This window comes from Gopherus flavomarginatus, chromosome 8 (assembly GCF_025201925.1).
Source record: "Gopherus flavomarginatus isolate rGopFla2 chromosome 8, rGopFla2.mat.asm, whole genome shotgun sequence".
Taxonomy (NCBI): domain Eukaryota; kingdom Metazoa; phylum Chordata; order Testudines; family Testudinidae; genus Gopherus; species Gopherus flavomarginatus.
In genome coordinates this window covers 65058278-65071881 of record NC_066624.1, presented here as the reverse complement: position 1 = coordinate 65071881, position 13604 = coordinate 65058278, and the positions used below count along the sequence as shown (strand labels likewise).

At 48.8% G+C, this 13604-nt stretch overlaps 2 protein-coding genes across 7 annotated transcripts in view; both read left to right on the top strand.

The window, feature by feature from the left end:
- MSL2 (MSL complex subunit 2) overlaps positions 1 to 13604 on the top strand; it is a 52612-nt gene that overhangs the window by 34826 nt on the left and 4182 nt on the right. The window lies entirely within an intron of this gene.
- On the top strand, positions 7289 to 9391 carry LOC127057056 (uncharacterized). The gene is made up of 2 exons (XM_050965686.1): positions 7289 to 7592; positions 8770 to 9391. The coding sequence occupies exons 1-2, from the start codon at positions 7400 to 7402 to the stop codon at positions 9318 to 9320; spliced, it is 744 nt and encodes a 247-aa protein (XP_050821643.1). The 5' UTR covers positions 7289 to 7399; the 3' UTR covers positions 9321 to 9391.

Below are 13604 nucleotides of genomic sequence, written 5' to 3'. Positions count from 1 at the left end.
TTGCTTTTCAGTGCCTCCTAACTGGCTAGCAGACTTACTAGCTTGCGAGTGTAAAAAATACAAGCAACCAAAAAAGCAAAAGAAACAACAACCAAAAAACACGAATTTATTTGTTTCTTTTCTGTTTAGCTCCAGTAAAGAATAGAGACAACTACATTATTTTTATTATTGAGTCTGCAAATAAAACCCTAGATAAATAAATTACAGTGATTTTGACATATATGTGTGCATATTTGTTTGTTTGTCCTAGAGCTAATTTAAATATTTTAGGAAAAATTGTCAGAATGGCCACTGGCAAGAGTTGATGGCTGCATTCTGAGGCCACCAAAAATGTATTGAGAGAACCGTAAATACAGGTATGTCAGGGGCCTTAGAATGCTATGTCCCTTTCCAGCCACGGTGCACAAAGGAACTTCTCTTGGGAGCAGTTGCCTAACAGTCCTTGATGCTGCTTCTACTTCAGTTTATTATATTTTCATTGATTTTGTTTGTCTGAGTCCTGTGCTTTGGATGACTTTGTTACTTTTTTCTGGTTAGGTAGTCTATAGCAGACCCCTACTATAACATCACTCTTGTTTTTTTACCTCTTTTGTCTTTACCCAGAGACTTTCAACAAGTTTGTCTCCTATATCCATCTCAGCCCCAATGCAAGAATATATATCTTTGATATACAAGGCAACACTGTGACACTGCACCCCATATTCTTCACAGCGATATTATAATAGGATTATGGCAAAATTATGATGCATTTTGTACAAGATAAGTCATGGAAGGTGTCATTGGAAAAGATATGATTTGCTGAATATGATTATCCTATTTGTATGCATGAATCAATTTTGCATCTGAAGTTATAAATACTGAATATGTATCTGTACTTCAAATGTAGTTACACTTGGGTAACGCCCACTAGACAAGATGCTTTCAGTCTCAATAGTTGGTGGTAAAGGGCCTATTCAGGTTAATGGGCCATTGGAAAGAACAATAGGCCTCAGGAGAAGCTTAATTCTAAGGCTGCCTGTCTTGTCATGGACCTCCATGACTTCTGCACCACTTGGTGTGCCTGGCTCCAGGTTACTCCTGGGCCAGCTGTGCTGGCTACTGCTGGGGCAGTCTCGGGCCACCGTGCCCCCGTCTTCCCTGAGCAGTAGCAGCAGCAGTAGTTAGTCTGTGAGGGGGCTCAGGACTAGGGCAGAGGGTTGGGGTGCAGGGTGGTGCTTACTTTTGGGAGGGGCACTCCCCAGAAGCAGCCGGCATGTCCCTGAAGCTCCTAGGCAGAGGGTATGGGAGCTCTGCGTGCTGCCCCTGCCTGCAGGCACTGCTCCTGTAGCTTCCATTGACTACAGTTTTCGGCCAGTGAGAGCTGCAGACCTGCCCTGGCCTTCCCTCGCCCTAAGAGCTGCGGGGACATGCCAGCCACTTCCGGGGAGCTGCACGGAGCTGGGTAGGGAGCCTGCCAGCCCCGCCAACCCTCCCCACCCCCAAGAACCAGTGGGGGTCCTGGGCCACGTGCCACTGCCTGCCCCTCCGAGCACCTGCACACACACACCCCCGTCGCTCCCCTAGCACTGTGGCTCCCCCCCAGCACCCATGGCACCCCAGCCCAAGTTTTAGTTAGGGGTATATAGTATAGGTCATGGACAGGTCACAGTCCATGAATTTTTGTTTACTGCCAGTGACCTGACCATAAGGTGACCAGATAGAAAGTGTGAAAAATCAGGACAGGGGGTGCGGGGTAATAGGCAATTGTATAAGAAAAAGCACCAAATATTCGGACTATCCCTATAAAATTGAGACATCTGGTCACCCTACCTGTCCATGACTTTTACTAAAAATACCCATGACTAAAATGTTCCCTTACTTATCTCCCACCTGGTGGGCCTTCCTGAGAACACTACAGACAACCTGTGAGTGATGGCTGTTGTATCTCTACAAGGACATGTGACCAGGCCACGTGATGCTGGACTTTTATCTTGGGATGTCAGTATTTTTCCACAGACTGGTCTGGAAACTAAGCTTTGGATCAAAGGGTTCCCGCCATATGCAAAAGCTATATAAGGCAGTCGTGACATCTGTGGTTCTTCACTCCCTGCATAAGAAGACTCTAGGAAACACTTGAGAAACAAATACAGAACTGGAGGAAGTGCTGGACCCAGGCTAAAGGAATTTCTAACCTGTGTATGAAATACCTGGGTATTCCAAGCTGCAGAGCCAACTGTGGCTTGTGCCTTAGAATCTACAAGTCTGCCTGTACCATCAGTTAGGGTGAGAATCTGCTATTCATATCCAACCTATCTAGTATATTAAGCTGAGGTTGAATTTTTGTTTATTTGCTAGGTAATCTGCTTTAATCTGTTTGCTATCACTTATGATCACTTAAAATCTACCTTTTGTAGTTAACTTGGTTTTTTTTAAACTAAACCAGTAAGCTTTGACTGGAGTGCTTGGGGGAAATCTCTGCTTGGTTACCACAAGTGTGCATTGCTCTCTTCACATTGAGGGAGAGGCAGACCAGACATTATACCAGATTTGGCCACGGCAGGACGGTACTGCTCTGGGGTCCCAGGCTAGGAAGCTGGTGGTTAGAGAGCCTGTGTGTAATTGCAGCTGGGTGTATCCCTAACTGTATGAATGCTGGTGAAAGTGCAGGCTGGAGGGCTTTGCAGCTTGTAACAACAGTACAGTGTGAGAGGGAATTCAAGCTGATGGGCTCGTGGGCTCAGTGGTACCCCAGTTCCAGGTGGCACTCCAGGGGGAACCCGTCACGGTGGCATAGTCATACAGGATCATATGCACAGCTGCTTGTTCTGAGTGAGATTTGCACTTCATACACTGGTGATTTTAAGTGAGATTTAAGCGTGGTGGGTGGAGATCAGTCAGAAGTTACCAGTTTATTTTCTGTTTTCTTATTTTGGGAAAGGGAAGTTGGGACAGAAAGGCAGGAAAATGAGTGAATGAAACTAGTAAGAAGATGGAGCAGTGTAGATTGCAGGCAAAAGAGATGGAAAAAGAATACATGAGACTTATATAATAAAAACAGCTGGAAACTGAGACAGACAAGAAGCTGCACACTGAAAAGCCATAGAAGCAGAGGATGCTAAGCAAAAAGCTGCACACCAGAGAGTTTTGGAACTGAAACAGATAGATAGAGGCTGACAAAGAAATGGAGATCTAGAAATTAGCCATGGAGGAAAAAGAAAAAGAGGGGAAACACAAACTGGAGTCAATAGAGAGCCAGAACACACACACCCCACCAACCAGGGCCGGCTTTAGGCCGATTCGCCCGATTCCCAGGAATCGGGACCCACACCTAAGAGGGCCCCGCGACTTAGACACTTTTTTTTTTAAACTTACCCCGTATCCCTGGCTGTGATCTGCTCAGGGTTCTTCCGTGGTCCCACTCCCTTGAGCGAAGCGCAGGCAGGAGTGCAGCAAGACCTGCGGCCCCGGCCGAAGCGCAGCAAGTCCCGCTCTCCTGGCTGGAGCTCTGGCCGGAGCGCAGCAAGCCCCGAGGCCCCGCTCTCCTGGCTGGAGCTCTGGCCGGAGCGCAGCAAGCCCCGAGGCCCCGCTTTCCCGGCTGGAGCTTCAACCGGAGCGCTGCAAGCCCCGAGGCCCCGCTCTCCTGGCTGGAGCCCCGGCCGGAGCGCGGCAAGCCCCCTCTCCCGGCTGGAGCTCCGGGCCTTTAAATAGCCTCCAGAGCCCCACCACCCTCATATATTCCCCAGGGCTCCCGCGGCTATTTAAAAGGTCCAGGGCGGGCTAGAAGCTGGGGAGCCCCGGGCCCTTTAAATAGCCCCCAAAGCCCTGGGATAGCAGGGAGCTTGGGGGCTATTTAAAGGGCTGGGGCTCCAGCTGCCTCTGCTGCACCTCCTGCCCTGCCCACACCAGCCCCGCTCCCCCTGCCTGCAGCCAGCTCTGCACCCCCTGCCCACAGCCAGTCTCTGTCAAACTCCCTGCCGTGTCTCCAGTCAACCCCTGCCACACACCCCTGTGACCCTGCCCAAAGCCAGCCAGCCCCACACACACTGCTGCCCGCACCAGCCCTGCACACCCTGCCCTGTCTCCAGCCAACCCCTGCTGCACCCCCCTGCCTGAAGCCAGCCAGTCTCACACATCTCTGTCTCCAGCCCTGCCAACCCCTGCTGCATCCCCCCACGGCCCTGTCTGAAGCCAGCCCACCTCACACACACCAGCCCCACACCCCTTGCCCTGCCTGCAGCCAGACTCTACCTCCAGTCAGCCCCATATCCACTTGTGCCTTGCAGTTCCCAGGGCAGTAACCCTGCACACTTGCTTCAATGAGGGGGGCAGCGAGCAGCTGGGACCCACACATGTGAAACGGCATTCATTAATAACCAATCAACAGCATATATGATGCAATGTACATAATATATAATTTTATTATTTATATAGTTATGGAAAGTAAATAATACATGAAAGAAATAAAAGGCTTCTTTTTCCACTTTTTGTTTAAGTCATCCCTGCCAGGGCCCCGCCGAAAATGTTCAAATTGGGCCCTGCACTTCCTAAAGCTGACCCTGCCACCAACCCCCACATCAATGAGTCCCACCTCTCCAAAAATCTGCAAATAGGGGAATGGTTATGTCCTGCATACAATGAAATGGGATATTGCTGAATATTGTATCACCTTCAAGAGATTGCTGAGGACCAAAATATGCCCACTTTGGTTGCAAAGTTGTCTGCGAGAGCTCCGGATGTATTCAATAAGATGCCAGTTAGAGATGCTTCAGATTATGGTAAATTCATGGAAATATATTTAAAACTGTTTCAGATTATACCTGAAACATCTAGAGTAAAATGTAGAAGCCTTAAGAGGCGTGCTGGGATGAGTAATGTGGCATATGTAAACCAGATGAAAGATTTGATGGAAAAGTGGGTAAAGGGAAAAGGTGTTACAAGCTTTGAAGGAATGGGTGATTTTATTGCTCAGGAACATTTTCTGAGTATATGTAGAGATGATGTGAAACAGTGCTTATGAGATAAAAAGGTGAAAACTGTTGATGAACTGGCTACTCTAGCTGATCAGTTTGAGCAAACTCAAGCATCTATTGCAGGGATAGGCAACCTATGGCACACATGCCAAAGGCAGCACACGAGCTGATTTTCAGTGGCACTCTCACTGCCCGGGTCCTGGCCACTGGTCCAGGGGCTCTGCATTTTAATTTAATTTTAAATGAAACTTCTTAAACGTTTTAGAAACTTTATTTACTTTACATACAACAATAGTTTAGTTATATATTACAGACTTATAGAAAGAGACCTTCTAAAAACGTTAAAATATTACTGGCACACAAAACCTTAAATTAGAGTGAATAAATTATGACTCGGCACACCACTTCTGAAAGCTTGCCAATTCCTGATCTGTTGCAAACAAACCACAGACAGAGGAGTTTAAACCTGGTGGGAAGCAGAGTTCCTATTTTACTCTTGAGAAGAAGGAGGGTGGAGGGGAGTCTGGGTGCTCACCTCCCCAAATCCATTCCTCTAGTCCTCATTCCAAATCTCCTGTAAAAACAGAGGAGCCCAGAAGGTGCGATCACTGTACTTCCACTGAGGCTACGTCCAGACTACCCGCCGTATCGGCGGGTTAAAATCGATTGCTCGGGGATCGATATATCGCATCTCATCTAGACGCGATGTATCGATCCCCGAGCGCGCTTATATCGATTCCGGAACTCCATCAACCCCAACGGAGTTCCGGAATCGACAGGGAGAGCCACGAACATCGATCCCGTGTGGTGTGGACGGGTGAGTAATCCGATCTTAGATATTCGACTTCAGCTATGTTATTCACGTAGCTGAAGTTGCGTATCTAAGATCGATTTCCCCCCCGTAGTGTGGACCAGCCCTGAGCACCTGAAGAATAAATGCCCTGTGCTGAGTGGGAACAAGCCGCAAACAACTCATGGAAATGCTGCTACCCTGAGCACAGAGGCACTTCAGACAATTGCCACTTACCATACAGGGTTTGTTAACAGAAACCTCTGTCCAGCCAGGCATCAAGCACATCAAGGCTGTCAGGATTAATGGCAGAGAACACCTGGGGTGGAAAGACACAGGGTTAGGAGGAATGTTGTGCAGGTAACTTATTTACTGTGAGGGCAGATGGCAGAGCTTTTATTAGTGAGAGGTTACAAAATCCTTGTGCCTTTGGCTAACGTGGATATAGAAACTGAGGATTTGGAAGCTGTGTTGACTGTGGCTGTGGTAAATGGTAACCCGACTGCTTTGTTGCTGGGGAATGATTTCTTCCGTGTAGCTCAGGATGTCAAGGAGAAATTTTACGCTGGAACCCCAGAGGTAAAGACCAAAGTCTCAGGAACTGCTGGAGGAATGGGAGTGTGTCTCTCTTTAATTCCTCTGCAGCAGTGGAAAACTGTATGCTTCTAGGAGTGGGTGTGCAGGAGGCCAGCTCCTGCCACCTGGTAGCTAAAGGCAGGGTCTCTTCTGGGGGGAACTTGTCACAAGCACCTCTCCTTTTTTCCCCACCCTGCCTGTCCTTCCTCAGCAAGATGTTCCCTTCTGTAGCAATATTCCAGTCGTGTATTATCCCGCCAAGTCTCTGTGATGCCAGCTATGTCATAGTTGTGGTTATTTACTAGTATTTATAGCTCTTCCTATTTATTCCTCATACTTCTTGCATTAGTATACAGACATCTAAGGGCTTGGCTACACTACAGAGTTGCAGCACTGGTGAGGGGGTTACAGCGCTGCAACTTAGGATGTGGCCACACTTGCAAAGCACGGCCAGCGCTGCAACTCCCTGGTTGCAGCGCTGGCTGTACACCCGGTCGAGCCTCGGGTGTAGGGGATCCAGCGCTGGTGATCCAGCACTGGTCAGGAAGTGTGGACACCCACCAGCGCTTTTATTGACCTCCATGGTATAAGGAGGTATCCCAGCATACCTTAGAAGCCTCTCTGGTAATCATGCACACTCCACTGCCCTGGGCTCAGCTGACCCCTCCTTTAAATGCCCTAGGAATTTTAAAAATCCCCTTCCTGTTTGCTCAGCCAGGTGTGGAGTGCAATCAATCATTCAATCAATCAGCGACCATGCCTCCACGCCCCAAACGAGCCCCTGCATGGAACAATTCAGAGCTGCAGGACCTCATCAGTGTTTGGGGTGAGGAGGCTGTGCAAGCACAGCTGCGCTCCAGAAGGAGAAATTGATACCTGTGGGCAGATATCGCAGTCCTTGCTGAGAAGGGGCCATGAACGGGATGCGTTGCAGTGCAGGGTCAAAATAAATGAGCTGAGGATTGCCTACTGCAAAGCCCGTGAGGGAAATCGCCGCTCAGGAGCTGCCCCCACAACCTGCCGTTTTTACAAGGAGCTGGATGCCATACTTGGGTGTGACCCCACTGCCAATCCGAGGACCACGATGGAGAGTTCAGAGCAGGGAGAAGTGGGGGAGGGTGTAGAGGAAGGCGACAGTGAGGCTACTGGCGTGGAGGGAGACACCCCGGAGTCCCAGGAGGCATGCAGCCAGGAGCTTTTCTCAAGCCAGGAGGAGGCTAGCCAGTCGCAGCAGCAGGAAGTTGCTGGTGAGGAAGAAACTGAGGAGCGTGCTCGGGGTAAGCAGATTTTTTTGTTTTGGGAGAGGAGGGTTTGGGTTATGGCTGCCTGCATGCATGCCTAAACGTGGAATAGCGCATTGATTTGCTCTATCACGTCTCTGTAATCTGCCTCGGTAATCTCTTGAAAAGTTGCAGCCAGAGCGTGGGCAATTTGCTTTCTCAAGTTTATCGGGAGAGCCACCATGGTCCTTGTCCCGGTCAGGCTAACTCGTCCGATCCACTGTGCAGCGAGGGGTGAGGGGACCATGGCTGCACACAGGCAAGCTGCATAGAGGCCAGGGCAGAATCCACATTGCTGTAGAAGACCCTCCCTCTCTTCCCAGGTAACATGCAGCAGTGATATATCTGGCAGTAGGAAACCCTGTTGAGAATTTAGGGATACTTGAGTGCAGGGTGCCAGGTTCGCGGTCCCCCCCCCAGCCCCGCGGTGCGTTCCGGTCTCCCCACCCCCTTCCCAGCAGGCAGCCAGCCCCGCGGTGCGCTCCAGTCTTCCCCCCTCCCTTCCCAGCACGTAGCTAGCCCCGCGGTGCGCTCCGGTCTCCCCTCCCCTTCCCAGCAGGCATCCAGCCCCGCGGTGCGCTCCGGTGTTCCCCCACCCAGCAGGCATCCAGCCTCGCGGTGCACTCCGGTCTCCCCTCCCCCTTCCCAGCAGGCATCCAGCCCTGCGGTGCGCTCCGGTGTTCCCCCACCCCCCTCCCAGCAGGGATCCAGCCCCGCGGTGCGCTCCGGTGTTCCCCCACCCCCCTCCCAGCAGGCATCCAGCCCCACGGTGCGCTCCGGTGTTCCCCCACCCTTCCCAGCAGGCAGCCAGCACAGCTGTGCGTTTTCCCCACCCTCACCAGCAGGCCGGCATTAACGCGGACACACACACACACACCCCCGCCAGCAGCTCGCCACCTTCCTGTTCACTACTGTCCCCTGTGCAGGACACCAGCTACCTCCTGTACCCAGTGCAGATAAACCCCAGTGACCCATCGGTCAATTCCCCCTCCCAGGTGCACTCGGGGCAGAAACACTCACCCCATTGCTCGCCATGACTTAGCTTCCCTGGCCTCTCTGTGTTATGTGAGGTATGTGGGAAGGATGCTACAAAAAGTCTAAAAACTCCTTCACTGTGTGATAATAAACAATGTAGCCTCTGTGTATTACATGGTTCTATCTTTGTTTTTTCTAGTGACCTTGACTAATGCAGCCGGATCACCGGCCTCACGTCGCTTGCAGAACTTGAGAAGAAATCCCAGAAAATCAAAAGAAGAATTGATCAAAGCAGTTATGAATCACTACAACAGAGAAAGTAGGAAGACACAGGAATGGAGAGAGAAAATGTATGAATGGAGAGAGAAAATGTATGACTGGAGGCAAACAGAAAGCAGGAGAAAGGAATTGGCTATCAAAAAAACCTCAAGGCAGATGATAAGCCTCCTGGCTCGCCAAACTGAGTCTTTCGAGTCTCTCGTAGCCATGCAGGCAGATATGTACCGTGGTAACCCACAGCCCTCCCAAAGCTCTCTTTCTTGTTCCCCAGTATTTGCACAAAACACCTTTCTCCAGCAGCCAGTTTCTTATTACCCCCAGCTGCCCCCAACACCTGTACGATCACCTACCAGCCCTGATAACTATAATTCTTACCCTGTGCACTCCACCCCCATTACGCTGCAGCATAGTAATCCTGAAATGCAGCAGACATTGAACAGTAATCCAAACAGGACATATTCAAACCTCTGAATGTACGGTCCACCACCCTAACCCCCCTGGCCTTTTATGTACTGTATTTTGAATAAAGGATTTTATGGCTTTTACAATACGTTTTATTATTGCAGGAAGTGGTAAATGTTGTACCCCAAGGTAGAACAAAGCACAGCAAAGGCACCAAACATTACTGTTGGCTCTCAGCATCAAATTGCTCCCTTAAAGCATCCTTAATCCTTGAAGCCCTTTCCTGGGCCTCCCTAGTAGCCCTGCTCTCTGGCTGTGCAAATTCATCCTCTAGGCGTCGAACCTCGGAGTCCATTCCTCACTGAATCTTTCACCCTTCCCTTCACAAATATTATGGAGGGTACAGCACGCGGATATAACAGCGGAGATGCTGCTTTCCCCCAAATCTAGCTTCCCATAAAGACACCTCCAGCGGGCTTTCAAATGGCCAAAAGCACACTCCACAGTCATTCTGCACCGGCTCAGCCTGTAGTTGAACCGGTCCTTGCTCCTGTCAAGCTTCCCTGTGTACGGTTTCATGAGCCATGGCATTAAGGGGTAAGCGGGGTCTCCAAGGATCACAGTGGGCATTTTGACGTCCCCTACTGTGATCTTGCGGTCTGGGAAAAAAGTCCCGGCCCTCAGCCTCCTGAACAGGGAACTGTTCCGAAAGATGCGTGCATCGTGCACCTTTCCAGGCCATCCTGAGTAAATGTCAGTGAAACGCCCATGGTGATCCACAAACGCTTGCAGAACCACGGAGAAATACCCCTTGCGATTAACGTACTCTGATGCCAGGTGGGGTGGTGACAGAATAGGAATATGCGTCCCATCTATTGCCCCTCCACAGTTAGGGAAACATATTTCTGCAAAGCCATCCACAATGTCCTGCACGTTTCCAAGAGTCACAGTTCTTCTTACCAGGGTGCGATTAATGGCTGTGCAAACTTGCATCAGCACCATTCCAACGGTGGACTTTCCCACTCCAAACTGGTTCGCCACCGATCGGTAGCTGTCTGGAGTTGCCAGCTTCCAGATTGCAATAGCCATCCGCTTCTCCACTGGCAGGGCAGCTCTCAATCTCGTGTCCCTGCTCTGCAGGGTAGGGGCGAGCTCAGCACACAGTGACATGAAAGTGGCTTTTCTCATCCTAAAGTTCTGCAGCCACTGCTCGTCATCCCAGGCTTGCAGGACGATGTGATCCCACCACTGAGTGCTGGTTTCCCGAGCCCAAAGGCGCCGTTCCACGGTGCTGAGCACGTCTGTTACTGCCACAAGCAATTGAGTGTCTTGAGCGTCAGGCGTTTCAATATCATCGTCTGACTCCTCACTGTCACTTTGCAGCTGAAGGAATAGCTCCACTGCCATGCGTGATGTGCTGGCAATATTCATCAGCAAGGTCCTCAGCAGCTCAGGCTCCATGTATAACAAAAATCTCAGACATCGCGCTGCAGAATCACAATGCCATCAAACTGCTCGGAATGTGTAGCAAAGCACCACGGGGCGTTGGAACAGGAAGCGGAAAGACCCGCACACTTCCTTCCCCTTCCCACAAGCCACAGCGCCAAAATGGGACAAGGTGCTCTGTGGGATAGCTGCCCACAATGCACCACTCCCAACAGCGCTGCAAGTGCTGTAAATGTGGCCACACTGCAGCGCTGGTAGCTGTCAGTGTGACCACACTGCAGCGCTGGCCCTACACAGCTGTACGAACACAGCTGTAACTACCAGCGCTGCAAAACTGTAAGTGTAGCGATACCCTTAGATACTTATTTGATTTCCACACTGTTCTCTCTTGTTTCTCCTTTGTCCTTGCTATAATTGCCGCATGCTTCCTTTAGATTCAGACCCTTCACTCACGTCTCCATGTTTTTGGCTTACCTGTGAGCTTTTGTCTCCTGACTCTGTTGAATGTAGTTTTAAAGCTTTCTTCACTAGCTTAGCCAGAGTGGAACAAGGAATTGGGAACAGAAGATTGTTGCAATACCAGTATCTCCTTTCTTTCACTGAGGACTGGTCCACACTACGGGGGGAAATCGATCTTAGATACGCAACTTCAGCTACGTGAATAACGTAGCTGAAGTCGAATATCTAAGATCGAATTACTCACCCGTCCTCACCGCGCAGGATCGATGTTCGCGGCTCTCCCTGTCGATTCCGCAACTCCGTTGGGGTTGATGGAGTTCCGGAATCAATATAAGCGCGCTCGGGGATCGATATATCGCGTCTAAATGAGACGCGATATATTGATCCCCGAGCAATCGATTTTAACCCGCCAATACGGCGGGTAGTCTGGACGTAGCCTGAGAGAAGAGACAACAGGAACTATGTTAAGAACTTCCGTCTTCTGCTAAAGAGGTTTCCAGGAATCCCAGCATAACTGGATGGCACTGTTGCCACAGTTCTCTCTTTACTACTGGGAGGGTGAACACTGGGTGAATAGAAGTTTTGTCATTTCATAAGAAGTTACTTTCAAGGACCATATTGCCTCCTTAAGAGGAGAGGAATGCTCAACTCTTTTGACATTGTCTGAAGGTGTAGGAATTTTTCAATTCTGGTAATTTTGTGGAGGCATCCATGGGGACATTTAGGTCAGATTTGTATATTTTCAGTGAATATTGATGCTATGTTTTCCGAAAGAGCTTGTTTGGAGGCTTAGCTTACTAGCACAAGTGTGCAGTGCATTTATTTGCTCTATAGGGTAATTTGTCTGTCTGATCAGTAACAACACTTGAAGTCCAGACGCCAACTGAGATTGACTTTGTATTGATGCACTACTTGGGGTTCGTGAAGTATTATCTGTGACAGTCAGGCTGCAGACACCTCAAAGGGAAATCAGAAATTTAACACATTAAAAACGAGCAGTTGGTTTAACTGATTGTGTACTGTGTTGTACTATAAAACTATGTTGAGTAAGGTCTTTTTCTGCAAGCTTCTGATGTTTTGAACTTGATTGTCATTATGAGATTTATACAGACTATAGTTATTAATTTATGTATTTGTGTATAGAAAGCTATGCTCATAATCTATGGATTAGCTTCAGCTGTATCTCACAGTAGAGTGATGAAGCAGTCAGATAGGGAGGAGCACCTTCCAAACCAGTTGTTTACACAACCCCAACGTAAAGTACCCATATATTGTCCAGCTCAGGAAAAAAAAAATGATGGACCATTAGAGTTAATGGGGAGACATTGAGACATCCTGGCTAGAATTTACTCCCTCTCTGAATAATCATGAGATGTTATGCTAGAAGAGAGAGAGAGAGTGAGTTTAAGGTGGGGTGGGGTGGGAATCAGTTTCAAGCTTCCTTTTAAAAAGGAAGTTGTCATCCAGAACAGAGGGACAGCCTCTATCAGGGAAGCTGTCCATGAACTTAGGATCCCTCATATAGCTAGGGATATGCTGAGAAATGGTTGAAAGGCAATAAATAACTTGTATTTTATCTTCTAGTATCTACGCAGGGAGAAGATATCTGATAGTAGAGGTGTCTATAATCTAGCCGACAGAAACATTACAAGATCCAGTTGAAGCTAGACAAATTCAGAATGTAGTATTTTCCAGTCTGAGTCCTTGTGGTTCTTCTGTGAACTCTTCCTGTTCTTCTTTGAGTCGTTGCAGACATGTATTCCATTCGTGTGTGAGCATCCCAGCACACCAAAGCCTGGGAACTTTGCCTAGGAGTACCTGTAGAAGTGGCACTTAACATAAGATTGGCCATACTGGGTCAGATCAAAGGTCCATCTAGCCCAGTATCCTGTCTTCCAACAGTGGCCAATGCCATGGCCCCAGAGGGAATGAACAGAACAGGTAATCGAGTGAGCCATCCCTGTTGCCCATCCCCAGCTTCTGACAAACGGAGGCTAGGGACACCATCCCTGCCCATCCTGGGTACTAGCCATTGATGTACCTATCTTCCATTAATTTATCTAGTTCTTTTTTGAACTCTGTTATAGATTTGGCCTTCACAACATCCTCTGGCAAAGACTTCCACAGGTTGACTGGGTGTTGTGTGAAGAAATGCTTCCTTTTGTTTGTTTTAAACCTACTGCCTATTAATTTTCATTTGATTACCCCTAGTTCTTGAGTAGTTTTGTATCATCTGCAAATTTTGCCATCTTAGAGTTTATCCATTTTTTAGATTGTTTATGAATATGTTGAATTATAGTGGTCCCAGTACAGACCCTGGGGATGCCACTATTTACATCTCTCCATTCTGAAAACTGACCATTTATTCCTATTCTTTGTTTCCTATCTTTTAACCAGTTTCTGATCCATGAGAGGATCTTCCCTTTTATCCCATGACAGCTTACTTTA

Coding starts and splice junctions, on each gene's coding strand:
- LOC127057056 (XM_050965686.1), top strand. CDS start 7,400: ATGGAGAGTTCAGAGCAGGGAGAAGTGGGGGAGGGTGTAGAGGAAGGC. Junction 7,593..8,769: donor AACTGAGGAGCGTGCTCGGG/GTAAGCAGATTT, acceptor TGTTTTTTCTAG/TGACCTTGACTAATGCAGCC.